The following is a 24408-nucleotide window of genomic DNA, read 5'->3' as shown; positions in this document are numbered from 1 at the left end:
TAAGAATTAAAATCTCATTTTATAGATGAGAAATTTGAGGAAACAATGTTATTCTGAGAGAAAAAAGACACATTTAAATCTGACAAGATGAATAAATACTTTAATGGTCTTTCAAATGACACCATAAAGTATAATTTAATAAACAACTCATTTTAAAACTTGTAAATAACACTTTACGGAGATCATAACTCTGAATAGACTTATTCATTCCAGACCTATGGACTGAATGCCTATTTCATTCTAGGAACTGAGATAAAGTAATGAAAGTCATAGCTCTTATATTTCTGGAGTGCTCTAACCAGGCAGGAAGAAGGATAAAAAGACCCTTAGGACACAGTATGATGGGTGTTACGATAGAAACCCTTTTGGTTCTGAGAAGACCTCACAAAAGGTGACCCAGTGTTGTGCCTTGATGGTAAAGAAGGATTTAGCTGACAGAATGGGGGCGAAAGGGAAAATCCAGGAAGAGGGTAACATATACACCAATGGTTGGAGCTTTGAGAAAACAGGTCTCCTGTGAAAAAGATCCCCCTAATCAGCCCTTCATTTTTTTTATTCAGCTTAAAATGAAGAAAAAAATACTTGTAAAAAAAGAGAGTCACTCGGACTGTTTGAAGACCAAATACAGCAGTCCCTTGGGAGGTAAAAATTCTTGACAAGGTAAACTAAGACAAGGGCCAGTTTACAGAACATTCATCACCATTGTGTCTGGATGGCTGAGAGGATGGTAGTGGGGAACCCAGCACCTGGTTGCCCCTGGCCAAGTCAAGAGCCCACCACCCCCCAGGTTCATTGCCTCTGAAATCAGCACAACTAGAAATGCTTCCTTCCTCCTGAGAACCTCCAAGTTCTCTCTAAGCTCAACTTACTGTCTGACTTTTTATTTTCTGTGTGACTCTTCCTGTTACACAAAAAGTTATACATAAAGTGATGCTTTGTTTCCTAATTTTTCTACCAAAAAAGAACAAAACTGCCTTTAAAAGTGTGTTTTCCTTAGAGGTGTTAGAGAATTAAATGACTCTCCTAAAACAAAGTACAATGGTCTAACATATAGAACTAAAGTAGGAGACCGAAAAGTCTGAAAAGGACTTTAGTTTTAATTCTACAACTGCAATTTTATAAACAGGTGATAAATTTGGCCCTTTAAAGTCACAGTTCTAGACGGAGGTAACACGATTTTCCATTTACCCTCTTTATGAAGACCTTGTGAATTAATCAGAATGTGGGTAAAAACATTTTCACTCCTTAGAATAAAGATCATGTAGATGCGTGATTAGTAAGCGTGAAGTTTCACAACTATTTTCTAAGTTATTTAACTTTCATTGTGGATAAAAATATATATTATTTTTGGCACTGATTACAGTTCTACTGCTTATAATTGCCTTTTGGTTCCAATTAGCTTACAAAATTCTCCCTGTGGAACATTTGAATATTTGTAAATGACAATGGAGCAAATAAAACCCCATGATATAAGACACAGAGTCCTCATTGTTTCACAGCCTTTATTCTAAGAAGAAAACACATGTAAAGCATTCTATTATAGTAGAAACCATAGATGATGCGGCTTAATTTTACATTTGCCTGTTTCTCTGTCTTGCCCTCTCTTCCTTTGTGATAAGTATAGTTTATCTTTTCTGGAAAAATAAAGTTTGTAATATGAATAATTTCTTCCAGTATGAGGGATATTCTCAGGAGTTACTAAGACTTTATTATCACATATTGTAACAAAGACTTAAAAGCAACATGTTTATCATCATCAATTGGATGACATGATCAGAATTGTCCTGTATGTTGTTACGCTCAGTAAAAACTATGCCTTACACCTGCACTAGAAAATGTGCCCCAAACGGCCAATTTCCTATTTTATATTCATTTCACTCGAAGACAATTTTATAGAGCTTTCAAGGAAAGAGGAAGAAAAAAAAGAAGACGACAAAGAAGAAAAGAAAATGCTGCCAAAATGAATCCTTCAATGCAAAGATTGAACAGAGTACATTTTTACAGCTCAATTGATAATTCATTGTTTGAAAGAAGTAATAATGAAAATGCCGATAGCCCATTCATTCAATAGCATTAGAAATTACTGTTGTTATAATAATAATGCAGACTAAATTAATAGCTATTCAAAGAAAGAAAGTTCCTGATATATAGTAGAGGATAATTTGTATTCTCCTGACATAGCATATGTGGAAAACATGACAGTCTACTACAAAATCTGACTTCCCACACTAATGAGTGAAGTCATTCACTTGCAAAAACAGAGAAAACAGGTTAGAAGGCATAACTTCTCAAAAATTTCCAAATAAGCCAAAGGACCTAACTAGTACAAAAGACATTTTTGAAATAAAATACAAAGCCATTGTAACAGTGCAATAAGTTTTCTAGATTTTTATCTATAGGTTTAATGCTAGATATATTTGCAACAATATGAGTTACAAAAACCTTAATAAAAAAAACTCAAAATGAAAACCAGGTGCATCACCTCTCCTGAGTTCTGATCATTCCTTACATCATGGAGGCCTCCAGGTTAGAAACTGGTTCTCTAGTTTCTGGTTCTCCCAACATGAAACACAGTCAGTCACATAGTAGGCACTTTATAAGTATCTGAATGGATGAATGGTAGGATAAAAGGATGGAAGAATGGATGGGAGGATGGATGGATGGATGGATGGATGGATGGATGGATGGATGGATGGATGGATAGGAGCCATTATTTAATGGGCACTGTGCTAGAATTCCTTTGTGTATTTGTTTTATTTTGTATGTGGTGATTGCTACTTCCACTATACAGATAAAACTGAGGCCCTCTTCAGAGTAAGTAATCTATTTAAAGTCACACTGCTAATAGATGGCAGAGTCAGTAACATTCAGCAAAATAAACTATCATTTCCTAAACACGTAACTGGCTTCTCCAGAGCTAAATATGTACACTCTGAAGATTAGGAAGGAACCAGAAAGAGGTGCTTAAAAACTATGTTCTCGAAAACAATTAAAAAACATTCCCAGTGAGGGAGTCACATATTTTAGGATTCAAGTCATAAAGTACATGTCTTGAGTATGAAAATCAGCAAATTGACATAAAAGGGACCACTGTAAACATGCCTAAAGACACACATGGCTTCAAAGGATCAACCAGTCCATGACTCCACATTTAGACCCAATAAGGAGGAAAGGTTTTTGTTCAGAATTTTTTTTAAAAAACATGGCATTGTAGATCACGCCATTGAGTAAGTGCAGATTCAACCCAGTTTCCTACATGTACCTTCCATATGTCCAGTCTATGAAACAAAAGCTAATTTAATCATGACAGCCTTGAAACACTGTAAGATCTTAAAGTGCTTTTTCAATTAGAGAAGACTATATCAAGTTCACTACAAAGATTGTTTAGCAAGTGATTTTTTAAATCATGCACTAATTTGTCAAAAAGTTACCCCTTATTTGGTAACTATCAAAGCCAAAGTATTGTAACACCTTATTTTGTAGCTACGCTTAATAATACCAATTATCAACCAGTGAGCTGGGGATAATGTCAAAATTACTATGGAATCTTACCAATTAGATCATCAAATCAACGGCTCACATTAGATTCATCTGGGGTTTTATACAACTTACTTATGCCTAGGCTCAACCAAGGCTACCTGTGTCTTAATCTCTGGAAGTGAGGCTGTGTGTCGACATTATTGCAAAGCTCCCCAGGTGATTCAGTCAGGCGGGTAAGCACTGCTCTGGTATAGCCCCACTCATGTAACACATGAAGAAACTAAGGTATACAGTGATTAAATGTCTTGACCGAAGCCATATAGCTATTTGGCTACAGATACATGACTTGGATTTAGTTTTTCTCATACTGCCAGTGGTTCATTTCAATAAAACTAGCATTTGTTGGTGAAAAATTATTTGATTGGTTTAGAAGTATCCGTAACACAATTCTGATCCAAGTTACATCTGTGTGGGAAACATGAGATGAACTTTTAATATATGTGCAAAAAGTCAAACATATTACTGGCTGCTGGCAAGCAAAAATGGTTCTTCTAAAGACAGGAGACCTAATGACAAACCAATGATAGGAATTGATAATTGAAGTGTGAGCAGTGTCTGAGTAGTGAACAGAGTTGGCACTCAATGCACACTTGCTATCTGAAATAAATGTGTTAATTGGTTTTCTCTGTTCTAAACATTAGCCTTATTTGTTTCTGATCATTACATATACCCCAAACATACCCACATATCTTGTCATCCAAGGGTTCTCATTTGTCCTATGATTCTCCTAAGTGTCTCCAAAATCATTCTAATACTATGCCAGAAAATCTTCAAGTTTATAGGCTGCTGAAAGGAAATGACAACTAATAATGTCTTTCTTTTTGTCTAGAAAGAATAGGAGGCAGTAACATTCAGTAAAAAATGGCACTGGGCTAGTTGTCCCAGAATCTCAATTACAGTTCTACTTTTAACATTATGTGGCTGTGAGGAATGAAGGAAATAATGAATCTCAAAACATGAAAATAATTGAAAGCACCATCTAAACCTAGTGTGATAGGAAAAAATAGTGAATAAATGAAAAAAAAGATACTATACACAATTAAGTTTTACAAATCTAAGGTTTAAGAAGAAAAGATGGAAAGGAACACAGAGCTTGGTTAGAAAAATATGAATTCCAAAATTATCTTTTTAAAGCTAAATGCCTCTAAGCACACATTTGGCTAGGTTCTAGGACTCCTGCGTGACCTTCAGAGTGATCTCAAACATCAAACTTTTCAAGCCACTTATATGCACCAAGATCTTCAACATTTTGTGGTTTGCTTGACTACTTCCTGTCCCTTTCTTTGTTATGAAAAACTGATTGGCTTTCAGTGCCCTTGGAAGAGCTCAGAAAACCAGTTTATTCTTAGGGCTGCTCATGCGGCTTCAAAATGTTTTCTGTCTGTGGCACACTGTTATTTTGGTATCCTGGTGAACCACATCTACTGGGATTTGATTGGTATGGTCCCCTTCCTCTTGTATCTGGGCTGGACATGTCTTGCTTTAACCAACAAAAAGTGGCAAAAGTAATTCTGCACCAGTTCTGGTGTTTAGGTGTAAGACGGTCCAGCAGTTTCCACTTTTACACTCTTGGGAGCCAGTTACCATATAGTAAGTCTAAGTACCCTGAGATCACCATGCTGTGAGGAAGATAAGGAGCCACTGAAGAGGTCAATGTGCAGAGAGCCTCCACTGAGTTCCTAGACAAAGGCTAACAATAACTGCCAATCCTGTGGACACGGGCATTTGGGATCTTTCAGCGGCTCCCAGCGCCCCAACCATGAACTGAAGCAGAAGAACCACCTTATCATCCATAGCATTATGAGAAATAATAAATTGTTGTACAATAATCACAAAACTGAAACACCGTCACAAGTTTGATGATGACAGTGAAAGAAACTCACAAACCTAGTTTCTTTAATTAGCATAAAGACAGCCACCATCCCAATATCCCTAAGGTGCATGAAGTTTAGGAAGGCAGCATGAGCTTCATCATAAACAACATGATTGTAAAACAAGTGCTAGAGTGTAATAGTAAAGAGCTTGGACTCTTGGCCAGAATTCCTATGTCTGAATCACAGCTCTGCTAAGTTACTAGCTATATGTCTTTGGGCAGGCTATTCAACCTCACAGTGGCTCAGTTCACTCATCCATAAAATGAGGATAATAATAGTAATTCATTTCATATAATTTTCATTAGTATGATATGTATTAACAAAGGTATTCTTAAAACTCTACCTTGTACATAAAAATGTACAGTGAATATCAGTTGTTGGTGCTACTGTTGTCATCATTACTATAAGGAAAGAATAAATAAGAGAGAATTCTGCTTGGTTAGAAGACACTGAAAATCAAAAATGCATTTAATACATCTACCATACTGAACATAATAGTTTAGCCTAGCCTACCTTAAACATGCTCAAAACAATTAGCCTGCAGTTGCTCAAAATAATATAACACAAAGTTTATTTTATAATAAAGTACTGAATAGCTGATATAATTTATTGAATACCGTACTGAAAGTGAAAAACAGAATGGTTGCATGGGTCCTCCAAGTATAGTTTCTACTGCATGTGTATCATTTTACACCATCGTGAAGTTGAAAAATCAGTAAATCGAACCATCATAAGTCAAGGACCATCTGTATTTTGGACTGACTGAAAATGAAAATACAGAGCTTTGCAAAATTTTGGGAAGGCACCAAAGTAGCACTTAGAAAGAAATTTGCAGTACTAACTATATTAGCAAAAGAAAGGAAAGTACACAAATCAGTGAGCAAACACCCTACCTTAACAAACTAGCAAAAGAAGAGCAAATTAAGCCCAAAAGAATAGATAGAAAGTAATAAAAATCAGAGCAGAAATCGATGATACAGGAGAAAAAAACAATAGAACCAATAAAACCAAAAGCTGGTTCTATTAGAAGATCAATAAAATGTATACCTATCTAGTTGGGTTGACCAGGCAAAAAAAGATACATTAGTGATATTGGGAATGAGACAGATAATACAACCACAGATTCTACAGATATTAAAAGGATAATGAAGAAACATTATGAATAAAAATTCATGCCATTAAATTTGACAACTTAGACAAAATGGACAAATTCCTTGAAAACCACAAACTACCAAACTCACTCAAGGGGAAGCAAATAACCTGAATAGCCCTATGTTTGTTTTATAATTTTATTTTTTTTTAACTTCTAGGCCAGGTGTGCTGACTCACGCCTGTAATCCTAGCACTTTGGGAGACTGAGGAGGGCAGATCACTTGAGGTCAGGAGTTTGACACCAGCCTGGGCAACATGGTGAAACTTCGTTTCTACTAAAAGTACAAAAATTAGCTGGGCAGGCGTGGTGACGTTCATCTGTAATCCCAGCTACTCCTGTGGCTGAGGCATGAGAATTGCTTGAACCCAGGAGGCAGAGGTTGTGGTTAGCCGAGATCCTGCCACTGCACTCCAGCCTGTCCAGCCTGGGCGACAGAGCGAGACTCCGTCTCAAAATAAACAAACAACAAAACGAAACCTTCTACTAAGCAAACTCTAGGCCTAAATAGCTTCCCTAGTAAATTCCACAAAACACTTTGGGAAGAAATAATGCTAATTCTATAAATCTCTTTTAGAAAATTGAAGAGAAGGGACTAGATCCCAACTCATTCCTTGAACATTACATTATTACCCAAACCAGGCAAAGATATTACATGAAAATAAAACAAAATATAAAAAGGGTAATATATAATTGCTATTTGGGATTTAATCATAGAAAAGAAATGTTGATTTAACATATGAAAATCAAATTTGCCACATTAATAAAAACAAAAAAAATTTTATCATCATTTCAATGGATGCAGAAGAGCATTTGACAAAAATCCAACATCTATTACTGATGAAAACTTGCAGCAAACTAGGAATAGAAGGCAATGTCCTCAACTTGATGATGTCATACTTAATGGTAAGAGACTGAATGTTTTTCTCTAAGATCAGGAATAAGGCAAGGATATACTCTCTCATGACTTCTATTTGATATTTTACTGGACATTCTAGCCATTGCAACAAGTCAAGGAAAAGAAATAAAAGGCAATCAGATCGCAAAAGAAGAAGTAAAACTCTGTATTCATTGGCAACGTGATGTCTACATTAAAAAATCTGTTGGAATCTACACAAGGAAAGCTACAAGAACTAGTAAGTGAATATAATAAGAGTTAAAGAATAAGGGATCAACATACAAAAATCAACTGTATTTCTATATCTCGCAATTTACAATAGAAATTAAAATTTTAAAACTCATTTATAATAGCATCAAAGTGAAATGCGAAATAATTACAGATAAATATGACAAAAGATGTATATGACCTTAACTCTGAAAACTGAAAAACACTTCTGAGAATTAAAGACCTAAATAAATGAGGAGTATAGTATGTTCAGTGATTGGAAGACTCAATCTTGTTAGGATGTCAATTTTCCAATATTGATCTACAATTCCATGTGATCCCAATCAAAATCTCAACAAGCTTTTTTTATTGGTGAAGTTGATAAGGTGATTGCAAAATTCATAGACACGCAAAGGACCAAAAAAACTCAAAACACCTATGAAAAAAGGAAAAGAATAAATTTGGAGGACTAACATTGTCTGACTTCAAGACATCTTATTAGCTGCAGTAATCAAGACAGCATCACATTGGTATAAAGATGGAGAAAGAAATCAATGTAACAAAATAGAATACAGAAACAGACCTACAGATATATAAAGATATGTATACACACACACATATAAAGATATATATACACACACATATAAAATATACACACAAAGACACATACACACATATATAAAGATATATATACACACATATATAGATACATATACATAAATATATGTGTACACACACATAAAGATATAAATACACACATATGTATGGACAACACATTATCTACAAATGTACAAAGACAATCCAGTGGAGAAATAATCGCATTTTCAACAAATGCTGCTGGAACACCTAGATATCCATATGTAAAAAATCCCTGCCATTAGTACCATATTAAAAAAAAAAACAACAAAAAAAACAAGCAAATGAAAAAAAAAACTCTGAGGGAGTGAACAGGCAACCTACAGAATAGGGAAAATTTCTGCAATCTACCCATCTGACAAAGGGCTAATATTCAGAATCTACAAGGAATTTAAATAAATTTACAAGAAAAAATCAAACAACCCCATCAAAAAGTGGGCAAAGGATATGAACAGACACTTCTCAAAAGAAGACATTTATGCAGCCAACAGACTCATGAAAAAATGCTCATCATCACTGGCCATCAGAGAAATGCAAACCAAAACCACAATGAGATACCATCTCACACCAGTTAGAATGGCAATCATTAAAAAGTCAGGAAACAACAGGTGCTGGAGAGGATGTGGAGAAATACGAACACCTTTACACTGCTGGTGGGACTGTAAACTAGTTCAACCATTGTGGAAGACTGTGGCGATTCCTCAAGGATCTAGAACTAGAAATATCACTTGACCCAGCCATCCCATTACTGGGGATATACCCAAAGGATTATAACTCATGCTGCTATAAAGACACATGCATGCGTATGTTTATTGCGGCACTATTCACAATAGCAAAGACTTGGAACCAACCCAAATGTCCATCAGTGACAGACTGAATTAAGAAAATGTGGCACATATACACCATGGAATACTATGCAGCCATAAAAAAAGGATGAGTTCATGTCCTTTGTAGGGGCATGGATGAAGCTGGAAACCATCATTCTCAGCAAACTATCACAAGGACAGAAAACCAAACACCACATGTTCTCACTCATAGGTGGGAATTGAACAATGAGAACACATGGACACAGGGTGGGGAATACCACACACCAGGGCCTGTCATGGGGTAGTGGGAGGAGGGAGGGATAGCATTAGGAGATATAACTAATGTAAATGACGAGTTAATGGGTGCAGCACACCAACATGGCACATGTATACAGATGTAACAAACCTGCACATTGTGCACATGTACCCTAGAACTTAAAGTATGAAAAAATAAAATAAAATAAAGTGGCCTAATGAGTTAAAAAAAAAAAAAACCTCAAAATGAATCATAAATCTAAATGTAAAACCTAAAACTATAAGGCTTCCAGAAGATAACAAAGGAGAATGTCTTTGTAACTTTGGGGTAGGCAAAGATTTGTTAGATGTAATACCTTTAGCATGATCCATATAAAGAACAAATTAACAAATTGGACTACATAAAAGCTAAAAACTTCTGCTCTATGTATGACATTATCAAGAAAATAAAAAAAAAGCAAGTCACAGGTTAGGAGAAATATATGGAAATAAAATGTTTTATAAAGGACTTTTACCCAAAATATCTAGGGAGCTCTCAAAGCCAAATAATAAAAAAATGCATGACTCATTAAAAAATCTGACAAAATATTTGAACAAGCACTTCACCAGCAAAGTTATATAGATGGTAAATAAGCACACAAAAAGATGTTCGGCATTATTAATGAATTAATGATTAACAAAATGCAAATCAAAACTAATGAGACACCACTATATACCTGCTAGGATAAATACAATTTAAAATACTGGCTCATGCTTGTAATCCTAGCTACTTGGCGGGCTGAGGTGGGAGGGATGCTTGAGGCCAGGAGTTCAAGAACAGCCTGGGCAACTTAGCTAGACACTATCTCTAAAAAATTAGCCAGGCATGGTGACACATGCCTGTTGTTCCAACTACTCAGGAGGCTGAGATGGGAAGATGGTTTGAGCCCAGGAGTTTGAGGCTACAGTGAGTTATGACTGTACCACTATACTCCAGCCTGGGCAATAGAGCAAGACCCTGTATTTAAAAAAAAAAAAAAAAAGAATGACCATACCAAATGTTGGCAAGGATAAGAGGCACCCAGAACTCTCAAATACAACTAGGAGAAATGTAACATGGTATAGGCACTTTGAAAAACAATTATCTACATATGATCTATACATTCCTCTCTTGGCATTAGTACCTAAGAAAAATAAAAGCATTATGTCCATACAAAGATTTATATTTGAATGTTCATAGAAGCTTTATTCGCAATAGCCAAAAACTAGTAGCAACCTGAAAGTCCATCAACACGCTAACGGGTAAACAAATTGTGCTAGCTCCACACATGGAATGATGATCAGCAATAAAAAGAAAGAGCTATTGTTATACATAGCAACACGATGGAATCTCAGGATAATCATGTTGTGTGAAATAAGCCACAAAAAAATTATACATACTATGTGATGCACATCAAATTCTAAAAAAATACAAACTCATCTCTAGTCTGAAACCAGAACAGTGGTTGCTGAGGGTTGTTGGGTGAGACGGAACAAAGCAACAGACAGAAGCATGATGGAGGGATTACCAAGGGGCACAAAAACCTTTAGGGATGATAATGGATATGTTTATTCTCCTGATTATACTGATGGTTTCACTTACATATATATGTGTGTGTGTGTGTGTGTGTGTGTGTGTTCAAACTTCTCAAATTGTACACTTAAACTATGCACAATTTACCATCCATCTCAAAGTTTTTATATAAAGTTGCACTAATGATCCAAGAAGGAGTAGTTTCTGCAAGAGGTTGGCTTATGACTAGGACATGGAGCGGTAGAAATTGAGCATAGACTACTTCCCCAACAAGCTTAGCTTTGGTTGTGGAGAGGAAGAGGGTGAGAGAGTGTCTGGCATAACCAGACAAAAGGTTGAGTTATGTGTTTAATATGGGAGGAGACTGAGAATATTTATATGCTATAGAAAAGGAGCCAGTGGAGAGAATGAAGTTGAAAATTTAGGAGTCAAAATTCAGCTGATGGAATACAGGACAAAAAGTTCAAGAAGAAAGATAAGTCTTGAATGTGAGGAACCTTATGGCTACAAAGGCAGGTACGTTTTCTGGTTAGGCTGACAGACACAGAAGTGGTCTGAAGGCGACCTTTCCTTTTCTGGGAAGGATGAAGTTCGGAAGGAGTGGGATACTTAAGAAGAATGGTGGAGCTTTGGAAAATTCATTGGCTACCACAGTTGAAATGGTGGTTAGAGATAAATGTTCAATCTTTGGGCATTCTTATATTAAGATGACAGACAATAAAATAGATTTAAGCAAATAAAATAGCTGTCCCTTCCACATGTGCACAGTTGATTATTATCCAACAGTCTTTTCTCTGATTTCTCTCTTTTTACCTCTAACCACATTTCACTCGTGATAATCTGTTGATCCTCACTTATTTTTCCCTCAATGCACAATAGATTTTTTAACCAATTCTTTCCTCAACATCATTGGGAAGTATTTCTAACATACACATGAAATTCAGGAATTTAATGAACAGCTTTATTCAATCTTAACATGATACCATATTTACCTAAGTTCAAAAAAAGTTTCAACCAAATAAAAAGGTCCACGGCCCAAGAGAGATTTCATCATGGGCAAACATCAATATGCTCACTTACTTTTTACATTTCATAGATTTTATGAATAATGCCCAGAGCACCTCTGAGAACTCCAGGTATTACCGTGGGTAGGCAAAAAGCAAATATGGTCAGAAATGGCCACAGGCAAGCTAATTAGGTAGTTTCCCTGAAGTGAACTGTTAATATATTAAAGCCATGCAAATTAGATCATACCCACAGGTCCTAGGTTTGGAAAAAATGCTCTGGTAAAGTAGGAATTTTTAATAAAAATGATAATTATGACCCCACAGCACTGATAGTATTTTTCTCTAGCGTTCCAATTTTTGTTGCCACTTTGGCATTAGTAAATATAAAAAAGGTTAATAAAAAATATTTTCCGCACATCATGTAATTTTTCTGAAGCTGAAAGCATGCAGTTTCTAAAGACAAGAGTCATTTTTCTTTAAGCAGTAATAAATCATGCACTAAATCTGACAAACTGTTGGATAGTGTCAGAGGCGTGTGAACCAGAGCAACTCCATCTTAAATAGGAGCTGGGTAAAAATGAGGCTGAAACCTACTCGGTTGCACTCCCAGAAAGTTAGGGCATTCTAAGTCACAGTATGAGACAGGAGGTTGGCACAAGACATAGGTCATAAAGACCTTGCTGATAAAACAGGTTGCAGTAAAGAAGCTGACTAAATCCCACCAAAACCAAGATGGCCACGAGAGTGACCTCTCGTCGTCCTCACTACTACACTGCCACCAGCGCCATGACAGTTTACAAATGCCATGGCAACGTCAGGAAGTTACCCAATGCGGTCTAAAAAGGGAAGGTATGAATGATCCACCCCTTGTTTAATATATCATCACGAAATAACCATAAAAATGGGCAACCAGCAACCCTCGGGGCTGTTCTGTCTATGGAGTAGCCATTCTTTTATTCCTTTACTTTCTTAATCAACTTGCTTTTGCTTTGCACTGTGGACTTGCCCTGAATTCTTTCTTGGACAAGATTTAAGAATCCTCTCTTGGGGCTGGATCAGGACTCCTTTCCTGTAACAATAGTACCTGCCAAAACAGACTGTGTGCATCTCCTCTCAGAAGTTCAACCGTATCCCCGGCCTGGAGGTGTAAAGGGGGTCCTTCATGAAGAGCTGGGGGTGGTGTTCCAGAATAGTTCCTAATGACCTGCATCTTTGGTAAACCTGAAAATAAGCCAAACAAGTTTTAGAATTGAAAAAACAATGATGTGTGAAGTCTACATGTACTTTACAAAAAAAAGCCATTATTAACATTAAAAGTGTTAATACCACCAAGTCCAAGTAAACATTTTAAGTAACTACAATAGAATGCTTTTCAACTTTCTCATTATACGAGATGGTAATAGAATAAGACACATATTTATCCCGTGATCTCTGACATACTTTTCCTCTCCCTTACCATCAATCTCTTTTTAGTTTAAAAAATATTTCTCCTTCAGCTGATACCTGCTTCATAAAAAACACATCACGTACAGTTTAATGGAAAAGAATCAATTTTTTCATCAACTCTATCCTTTCTGCCTATTACTTTCCTCTTGGGCACTGGCTGATTTCATCACTGAGGAGGCTCACCCTTTCTGTGTATGTATCACATTGCCCAGTATATGTTTCATATCTTAAGGTTATCTTTGTAATTCAAAAGCAAAAAGGTGATGGATGTGCCACTGCAATACTCAAGACATTTATATGGAGAAACTCTTCAGGCTCAAATTTAGGCTTGCAAAACAGACCCAATAAAGGGAACATGTCTAAGCCAATAGCACCAATGATATTTGAAATACAGATCCATTCCTTCTCTTTGTATTTCTTTGAATGCACAATGAAGGCCTCAGTTCAATATTTCATTTTTGAGAGAACAGCAGCTTCAAATGAACATGGGTCTAGGTGCAGCAATACTGGTCACAATGAACAACCTCACAGTCACTTATTCGTTTACAGGTGAAACTGCTCCCAGCTAAGAGAGGTCCACTCATAAACATGATATTTTTTGCACATTAAAGGACTGAAGCCTTTATTATGCTTCAGAACTTTTTATTCTAATGATTAACCATGGTGAAGCTGTAACTGGCTGAAAATGCTGCACTACACATATAAAGAAGGATGAATGACTGTCATTCGGTTCTACATGTCTAAGTTACCTAGAAAAATCTCAAAAGCTACATGGAATGCTTCAGCAAACAGTTTATTAAAGTCCTCAAAATTCTTTTGAACAACCATGCCAGAGGGAGAAAAACAAGTGTGGTTATAAACTGAACAGACTAGAAAAGTTTTAGTCAACACTTGTTTATCAATCCAATCAGGAGGCAGAGGTTGAAAAACACTGTGCCCTTCACCCCAGTTTAGCTGCTGGGACTGCTGAGGCTTGTCAGGAGTTGCTACATCCTCCTTTGCTTCTGTTCTTGTGCCGCAGAACCCCCAGAGGGATGATTTTAATCTCACATTCAGGGAGTATTTCCCTACCAGATGTCATAAGCTCTCACCCTAACAGCAACAGCAGATTTCATTGACTTTCCCCTGAACAACACTCTATAAGAGAACTCCTCTCAGGTAAATGTTTAACAGACTTGCTCTCAATACACTGCAAATGCCTTTAGTATAGAGAGTTTATTTTACACATTCTATTAAGTTGCTACTGCTAATTTAAAATGAAACCTAAATATCCCATACACACAAGTGATTAAGAACTCCAACAGGTGGAAGAGGACGTAATGTAAAGCAGAATAATTTTTTAAATGGAGTCTGGTTTGCATGATAGTTAACTCCATGTTTAAGGGAGAGAACTGCAGTTCACCTCTGTTTTATTGAGCACATCTAGGGCAAGGAAAGCATCTCATGTGGTAGACTGCCTGGGTAATTTTGTTTTTCTGACAGTTTTAAATAGAGGCGGAAGTCAAGAAAGAATATCTTTTAAACCTCAAACAGCTGATGTGGCCTCAAATACAGGGGCCAGTCCTGAGCCCTGGCCTTTACTGCAGTTTTCCGTTGCCAAGAGCCACAGGGATAAAAGCAAGTAGCGCCATGTGACAAATGATGGAAAGAGCAGTTCCTTTATTGTCAACATGCCCAAGTCAATCATTCTTAAGAAGAAACAACTGAAAATTCATAGAGTGTTTAGGAAAAAATTAACTTTGATGGCATTTCACCACCCAAATATATATTAGGAATTAAAATACAGAAATGCCCAGGCTCCATAAGAGGCTGTAAGGTGTTAGGGATGGAGCAATGCTGCCTCATATGTCTTTTTGTAGATGGACTGGAATGCCCACAACATGCCCATAACATGTAAAATTTAACATTACGAAGGGTACATACGCGAGTATACTCCAGTCAAATAATAGGACCTAGCTATGCTACAAAGTAGGAAAGATATACTGCTTTTGTAGTCCCACTTATTCCTAAGTGTTTTATTTACTCTGTCTCTTCTGGTATTGCTTTCTTCTTGGTTATGAGCTTCATTTAGGAAGTTCACCTAGTAGCACACTACTATAGGTATGTTGCTGACCTCATCCCCAAAGCAAAAATGTGTAAACCGTGCCAAGAATTATGCTTAAGCCCAGGTAATACCCACTAGGACATTGTTATTAACCTCTATTCAGCCATCATCAACTTACAAAGTACAGTGTTTCTTCAACTCATACGGTTTGTTGCAGAATGGGTTGTGAGTTTACGATATAATAGAATTTTTTTTTTTTGTTGTTGTTGTTTTTTGGTCATTTGTTAGGGTTATCTTTGGCAATTTATTTCTGATAGTCAGCACTTCCCATTTCAGCATGATCTGCTGTCAGGAGTACAGAGATCAAAGGATAAAAGGAATGAAACAAGGGCACAGCGATATAATGAATTCCAACACCTTGCCCTTTGCTTCTGATTTTAGCATATAGTAGGTGTTCTACAATACAGGTGGGATAAATGGTTGCTTTCCAAAATGTCCTTTAATATTCTTCCTCTTATGAAAAAGGCACCATTACATTGCTAAGGACGTGAACACACTCGCATTAACTGAAAGATAAAAAATTGCAATTAAAATAAGAGGAAATGGCTTAAACTTGACGTCAGCGCTCAATCATCAATACAATTCTTAACACAATTTACTGCCACAGCAGGCATCACTCTTCACAAATGAGATCAAGAACGGAGAATAAATTAGACTTACAGATGTTTATATTTCGAACAGCCATTTAGTATTAATTCAATGTAGGTTTTCTTCTTCCCTTAGAAAATATGCCTCTGATAGGTTTTAACCTCTGTTTAAAAATGTCCAGGGCAGAACATTTACCACATGCCCCCATGACAACTCAGTTATTGTTGCATAGAGTTTATTAATAAGGTCTTCTTGAAACTTACTTATAAATCTCTATGTAACTTCTCTCCATTGACCTACTGCCTTCCATCTGGAATTATGCTGAAGGCAGCAAATCTCCTTTCATTAGATTAGTCTTTCAAAATTTGATCAGGCTTAAAATCCCCAGTTCCTTAAAAAACTCCATATTTTCCCTTGGCTACCACACTTCAAGAGAGGCTGAGGTGCAAAGTAGTGTAAACTACAAAAGTTGAATTCTAAATTTCCTCACTGACAGTGATTAATTGGAAACAGACAGTCATATTCCTTAAAAAGGGACAAGAAATACACATTTCCTTATATTATAAACTCACAACTAATCCCAGAAAGTTGCTTCTCTCTTCTGGGGAAAATATAGACCCAACAATTGTTTAGTTTCTCTCCACTCCAGAACTTTATTTACAACAGACATGTTAGCTGAGTTACAGTGTTGCTCACCCAAATCTGAATATTTATATTGCAACTACCTTCAGACATTAAATGCAAAATAGTCACATGTACTTTCAACATATGTATTTGGGCAATCTTAGAAGTTCCTAAAACTTTTATGTAATCAATTATAATTATCCAAGGGAATATGATTAAAATACTAAGCCAAAATTAGATCTCCTGCCAGATGTTTAATTATTTTACCTTGTTTTATCCCCACAACAAAAGCTTTGTTGTACAGCTAACTATGCCCTTAATATATAACTTGACAATTTTGCTCATTAACTTTTGTTCACACTAGTACTTGTGCTTGGTCTTAAATCAGACAAGATCCCCAAGTCAAACTTACGCAGGAGGAATTAACAAACAAATTAGCAATATTAAAATGATAGTTATACTCTACTAATAGTCATGTGTTTCTGGTTGAATAAAACTACAGCTACGTGTAGGTACATAGAATGCTTCAGTTTCCCAAAACAATAGAGAAGTGTTTTTAAAAGGGAGACCTGTAACAAAATTTCCTTTCAAATCTGAATTCAGTACCACTAAGAGTGACACAGGCCAAGTGACACATGTACTTTTTTAAAAAGTTAATTCTAAGTAGAATCCTACTAGAAAATTTTCTAGATATAAACTGTTTCACTAATAATTTTCACATAAATTTTCAAACTTCAATGAACTGAACAGCTAATTGTAGGAGTATCAACCATTGTGTCTTCTAAGCAGGGCAAGAAGAGCGATTGCCACAATATAGATTAGTATCTATTCATGATGCTGATTACACCGCCCTAATGCAATGGGCTTCCCTGAGGCAATAACTTAGAGGAGAGTGCTGCCTACTAGATAAATGGGCTGTCAGTAATATGCTAGCCTTTCACCTCTGAGGCCCAATTTAAAATCTAAACACAGCCACATTAAAAAATAATTAGTTTTACAAGATATCAGAAAATGTAGATGGTTTATCCTGGGAAACTGATCACAAGCATAACATATTCATTCATTCATCAAATGTGACTTCAGCATTCCATAAGTGCTAGGCATGGCAGTTTCAGAGGAAAGCAAGGGAAAGTATCCTGCCTTCAAACAGCCTATAGTCAGTCTATGGAATAGACAGACAGGTGAACTCTAAGATAACAACACAACTGGGCATGGACTTCCATCCAGAGGGAACTTTAAAAAAAAAAATGTTCATATCTATAAAAATTTTAGGAAATTTTCCTTTTATAATTCTTGGTTAAGACCCTAAAATGTGTACTTTATTTTTTTCTATAAATTTCCTAGGTGTGACATCCAAACTCTAGCCAAGTTTGAGAATCACATTCTTGTGGGTACATGTGCAAAACACCATGACCAACACCTACCACTGCCAAATTTGTTTTTGAGAAAATTACAGTGAAATAAGTGCTGCCTGTCATCTTCCCAACTAAAAAACCCTTTATAAGTTAACATCTGGACCTTTCCTGATACAAGTCTACAATCTAAGAATCAGGTCCCCATGACCAGGCTGAGCCTGGGATGCTAGGTGCTGGGATTCCCCTGCCATCACAACTTGCAAGGCTCTTTCTAAGAAAGCATGACTTTTTCATCGATTTGCTGGTCTTCAGAGAGGAGTAAAAGGAACCACAGCATGGAAACCATCTGCTACAACAGAAGCAGGCAATTTGGTGGAAAACAAACTGGTCTAAAGAACTGACTGTTCACAAAGGGAACACTCCCCATCAATAATTTTTAAAATTTTCACCAGAGAAGCCTACATTATTTTTATAAACAACGATGACTCAAATAATGGAAACAGCACTGTCACAGCTCATATAAAAACAAGGATAAGGCAGAGATGCCTTCCTTCAACTTCATAACCACTGACTAGTCACTCTTTGGCACTGTCTACTGGAGTATTAGTGAATCACGAATCAAGGATGAAAGATATGATAATGTCTTTGGAAGATTTTTTCACCTTTATTAAAAGGGTGTTTATAGGCTACCAAATATAAAATAACTATAAAATTTCACGTGTTACTTGAAAATCCATGCAAATTTAACATTCTGTTCTGTTATACATGTACATTTTATTGGAAAAAAATGTTTCCCTAAAATATTTAAGGTCAAAGCTTCAGGAGAAAATGCCATGTACTTGGCAGACCCTTGGCAAACAGCTATTCCCAGGGACCTAAGGAATCCAGTTTCAGAAGCATAGCCCTGAGCTATCTTATCCTCTTCTTTAAAGATAGAAAAAGAACACAACTGCACAATTTTACAGAGTATTATCACCTAGTCTAACTAAGTATTATCACCTTCTCTAAGGAGAAGAGAGTAGGTATTTGGGAGGAAAAATTTAACAGGCAAACTGAGCCCCATGCATGAATGCTCTGAAACTGGAATGAACTTGAAAGTACTTGAGGGACAGAAAAAAGGTCAGTGACACTGCATGAAAGCAATGGATAAAATTTAAACTTGATAATATGCAGTTTTGAGGGTCTGGCCCATTTCCTACACTCCTTTCCTACACTCATTCTGTGAATTATTTGAAATCTATTGAACAGGTCAAGTTTTCATTAACATACTCTACCTTCTTCCTGGCATATACTTGCTGATGTCTGAATATTCAGTTCACCCCCCAACCCAAGGGAAAAAATAATCCGAACTACTATTCTCACTCGTTAAAACTCAAATATAATTTCTACTTATAAACCCATTGCTATAGACTAAATGTTTATGTACCCCCAAATACATATGCTGACATGTAATTCCCAACGTGATAGTATTAGGAGATGGAGCCTTTGAGAGGTAATTAGGCCACAAGGGTGGAGCCCCACGTGCAGAATTCCTGCCCTTGTAAAAGAGGCTCTAAGAGCTCCCTCACCCCATCTACCATGTGAGAACACTGAGAAGACAGCCGTCTGTAATGGCCCTTGCCAGACACTGAATCCACTGACACCTTGATTGTAGATTTCTCAGACTCCAGAACTGTCAGCTGTCATTTATAAACCACAGAGTCTACAGTATTTTGTTGGAGCAGCCTGAACAGACTAAAACACCTACCAACATTCCCTTAAGTGCATTTTAAGTGCCTTAAACATACACTCCTTTAGATACTCAATCTTCTTGCTTCAGTACCACTCAATACACCAACAGTATTTATTTAGCTGGTATAAAGTGTAGGTACCACACTATAGCACCTTTCTTTGTGTCTTGGTACAGAGTTTATATCTACTAGACTGTGACCAAACACCACGGTGCCATAGGTTGTGTTCTTTATCTCAATTATTATTATTATTATTTTTGGAAAAGGAAGAAAGGAAGGAACGAAGGAAGGAAGGCAGGGAGGGAGGGACCCTTTCTCTCCCAAAGGCCACCCTTCCAAATATGCATGTGCAAACACACATGCACATACACTTGATTATATCTCCAAAATTTCTCTCTAATCAAACCATTTCTTCCCACCTTCATTTCTACCTCCCAGTTCAAGCACTGTCTTTCTAACTGGCTTTTCCTCATCCAATCTTAAAATGTCTGACTATCCTACACATAAGGCCTGATTAAAAAAACAATAAATTATACAATAAGTTTCCTATTAAAAACTTGCTCACTGCACTTAAAATTAAATTTGAACTCCTGGTGATTGCATACAAGACCCTATATATTTTCTGGTCCCTGATAACTCTCCAGTTTCATCTTGTTCCAGCCTCACACTTGCTCACTCTTTTCAGTCATGCTGACTTTCTTATGGTTCCTTAAATACCTGGAGCAAGTAGGTCTGTCACAGACAAGTGAACCAGAGCAACTCCATCTTGAATAGAAGCTGGGTAATATAAGGCTGACACCTACTGAGCTGCATTCCCAGACAGTTAAGGCATTCTAAGTCACAGGATACAATAGGAAGGCAGCACAAGATACAGGCCATAAAGACCTTGCTGATAAAACAGATTGCAGTAAAGGAGCTGGCTAAATCCCACCAAAACCAAGATGGCCATGAGAGTGACCTCTCCTAGTCCTCACTGCTACACTCCCCCCGTGCCATGACAGTTTACAAATGCCCTGGCAATGTCAGGAAGTTGCCCTACATGGTTTAAAAGGGGGAGGCATGAATAATCCACCCCTTGTTTAGCAAATCATCAAGAAATAATCACAAAAATGGCCAATCAATAGACCCTGGGGCTGCTCTGTTTATGGAGTAGCCATTATTTTATTCTTTTACTTTCTTAATAAAGTTGCTTTCACTTTACTCTATGAACTCACCTGAATTATTTCTTGTGCAAGATCCAAGAACCCTCTCTTGAGGTCTGGAGTGGGACCCCTTTCCTGTAACAGGTCCAGTCAAGGCAGTCTACATTATGAACTTGCAATTCACGCAGTTATCTGTTTACTTGTTAGTATCTCTCTCCTCTTGCTTTCATATATATATTTATGTTGCCTAAATTTGTATGATAAACATTTATTTTCATAGCCAAATTTAGCTTTTAATGATACAAATATTCAGTTATTATTGGTATTACAGAAACAAACTGCCACTTGATCATTAGTTTTTACTTGCTTTTAAACTACTTTTATTTATTTGTGTTTCTACCCAACTATCAATATGCTATGTGTAACTGAAAGTTTCCAAAAAAATAAAATTGTTTTTGACATGTAAAACTGCTAATATATTTCTTAAAGGTTCTTACTAAGGCCCCCTTAATTATTTACACTCATTCTGAATACACTTTAAATGAGATGACTTGCATCACTTATGTTAAAGAAAAACACCCAACTTTTTTATTTCCTATACACTCAATTATTTGCTTGCTTTAATTTTTCTCTGTTCTCTTGACCTCCCTCCTTCCTGTGATCATCTTGCTCGAGTAGTAGAGAGCATATTCAGATGCATTCCCAAAAGATTCAGATTCATGCAGACAGGGTTTATTGATTTATAAGCTAAAATGAAGAGCATGTGCAATTGGTATTTCTGACTGGCAAAGTTTCAGAGAACGCAAATGACTCTGCACCATCATTTTGATGTGCTGATTTTTTTTTTTTTTCTTAAGAGGCTATGGAGCCCTTAGGTCAGAGACCAATTGTCAACATATCTACAGAAAAAGGCACATAAATTGAACAATCTCTCTACCCTTCTTACAAACAGTCTTCCGTAACAAACTTCTGAAACAGAACAAGGGAACGCAGAAGAGTAGTCTTTTATTTATAAAATGGTGCTACAATTAAAATATTTACTTGGAAGAATTTCTAACCTGCTCAGTCTTTGAAAACTTCTATGAGTCCACTTTCAAACTCTGAGGATCCACAATCACCACAGTGTCTAACAGGTAACTCTAAGGTTTAGTCCCTCCCTTATTTTTACTTGAATTTTTCCTCCTTAACCTTTTTCTGAAGTGAAAAAAGGAATTCAAGTCAGATAGAACCATTTAGTTACAATCTATGGATTCACACATGAGCAGAGTGAATATATACATTTATCAGTTTAAAATCAAGCAAATGTATACTCAAAGTATTACTCAAATGTATACTCAAATGTATTACTCAAAGCCACCAATGTTTCATAGGAGGAGGCTAACTATGTGTCTTCATTTTTTGAAAATAGGTAAAATTTTTCATCTAAATTCCCTCTCACTGGGGCCAAGTGTCAACCACCAACATTAACTGAAAAAATTGCCCCCTTCCCAGGAACACTCCTTCTTAACAGTGTCTATAATAAAGAGAGGGGAAAACATCAGAAACCACGCGGAGTTGTGTATTCTTTTGAAGTCATACTGTTCTGACCATGAAAACACTATATGCTTACAGTATAGCGACTGTGTCAAAGAAGGTTCTTATTTAGCCAAATATTTTCATTTACATATGAAGCAACTTAAGTCCAGTTGCATATTCTAGCTAAAAGCAAAAGTGGTGTTCTTTCTAGAAGCATTTTATTACCTACTAAGGGTGGAATCCTTGATTGACTGAGAAAAATAAGTTTAGATTAGATTACAGAAAGGTCACAAGTACTTATTTCAGATTTCAATACTTAATGAATGCATCACTACTCTTTTCCAAGAAAGCTGGAAAAGAAATCAGATTCAAAATTTTCTAGTGGGAATGATAGTTTTTATAGGCAACAGTAAATCCTTAAGATTATTACAGGAATTTCAGAGATTTAGTCTCAAAATCTCTACAACCCTGGGATTATAATATTGGAAATATATATTCTGCTCCTTCCTATAAATTAATTGGGAATACTAAAAATTAAAGGCATTATCCTATAAGCTTTTGTCATCTACAATTTTTCAATGTAAAATGTTTGAAATATAGGTGAATATTAACTGTAGGAATAGTACTGGTATTGCTTTGTCCTTTCGATACTTCAATATTTTTCCCCCAACCATCCATCTGAAAACTACTAACTCTCTCCCTGATCTTCCTTCCTTTTTCCCTTACTTTCTTTATCATTAGTCTAATCATCTCCCCAAATTTTTACTTTTCCATCTTTTTTCTACATAAAGAGTTTATTTCATCAACTTTATTTAAGTACCAAAATTATATTATGGTTTTCGCTTATTCAAATGTAGCATAATAAGCTACTCAAAAAAGTCAGCCTTTCCCTTATCCTCACAAAGCTTAGAGTCTAACAGGGAAAAGGAAAATGTTAGACATACGGTGGCTTCTAGTCATATGAAAATAATAATGAAACAGTACCTACATTCTAAAAGTATAATAAAAATATACAACAATAAAAATGTAAACTGTACACTACAAAGAAAAATAAGAATGTTAAAATAATACCAAATTGTGCCAAGAAGTTATAAATCATCTGGCAGGCAGTTACACTGGTAAAATTAGGGTTATACCTAGAAAAGACACACTGAAATAAAACTTTCAGTTCTGCCTCATTTCTCAACTAAAACACCAGTGACACTTAGCACAAAGTTCACATGCACAACTGTTCAATTACAGTTTATAAAAGCACCTGAACATAACATAAAGTCAAAGCAATCCTGGACAAATAGAACAAAGCTGGAGATATCACACTACCTGACTTCAAAATATAATACAAATCTATAGTAGCCAAATCAGCATGGCACTGGCATAAAAACAGACACATAGATCAATGGAACAGAAGAGAAACTCAGATATAAATCCATGCATTTACAGCCAACTCATTTCTGATAAAGGTGCCAAGAACATACAATGAGGAAAGGGTAATCTCTTCAGTAAATGGTGCTGGGAAACTGGATACCCATATGCAGAAGTAAAAAGCTAGACCCCTGTATCTCAGCATATACAAACATGTACTAAAGACTCAAATCTAAGGCCTCAAACTATGAAACTACTAGGAGAAAACCTCACAGAAATGCTCCAGGACATTGGTCTGGGAAAAGGTTTTTTGTGTAAGACCTCAAAAGCAAAGGCAACAAAAGCAAAAACATAACAGGATTACATTAAGCTAAAAAGCTTCTGAACAGCAAGGGAAACAATCAACAATATAGTGAATGGGAGAAAATATTTGTGAACATTCATCTGACAAGGAATTAATAGTTAGAATATAGAAGGGGCTCAAACAACTCAGAATAAACAAATAATCTAATTTAAAAATGAGATAAGATCTGAGTAGACATTTTTCAAAAAAGACATATTAGTAGTCAACAGGTGTATGAAAAATGGTCAATACCAATAACCATCAGGGAAATTCA

At 36.2% G+C, this 24408-nt stretch overlaps 1 protein-coding gene across 6 annotated transcripts in view; it reads right to left on the bottom strand.

Annotated features, from left to right (window-relative positions):
- Window positions 1–24408, bottom strand: part of VAV3 (vav guanine nucleotide exchange factor 3) — a 398293-nt gene that overhangs the window by 55133 nt on the left and 318752 nt on the right. For all 6 annotated transcript variants that reach the window (XM_065548736.1, XM_074000525.1, XM_065548740.1 and 3 more), the window contains one exon: window positions 13010–13146. In XM_065548736.1, coding sequence (XP_065404808.1) covers window positions 13010–13146 — 137 coding nt within the window. The remainder of the gene's footprint in view (window positions 1–13009; window positions 13147–24408) is intronic.

The sequence above is a fragment of the Macaca fascicularis genome, chromosome 1 (assembly GCF_037993035.2).
Source record: "Macaca fascicularis isolate 582-1 chromosome 1, T2T-MFA8v1.1".
Classification (NCBI taxonomy): Eukaryota; Metazoa; Chordata; class Mammalia; order Primates; family Cercopithecidae; genus Macaca; species Macaca fascicularis.
The sequence above is the reverse complement of the archived record's forward strand: the minus strand, read 5'-3'. Positions and strand labels throughout refer to the sequence as shown.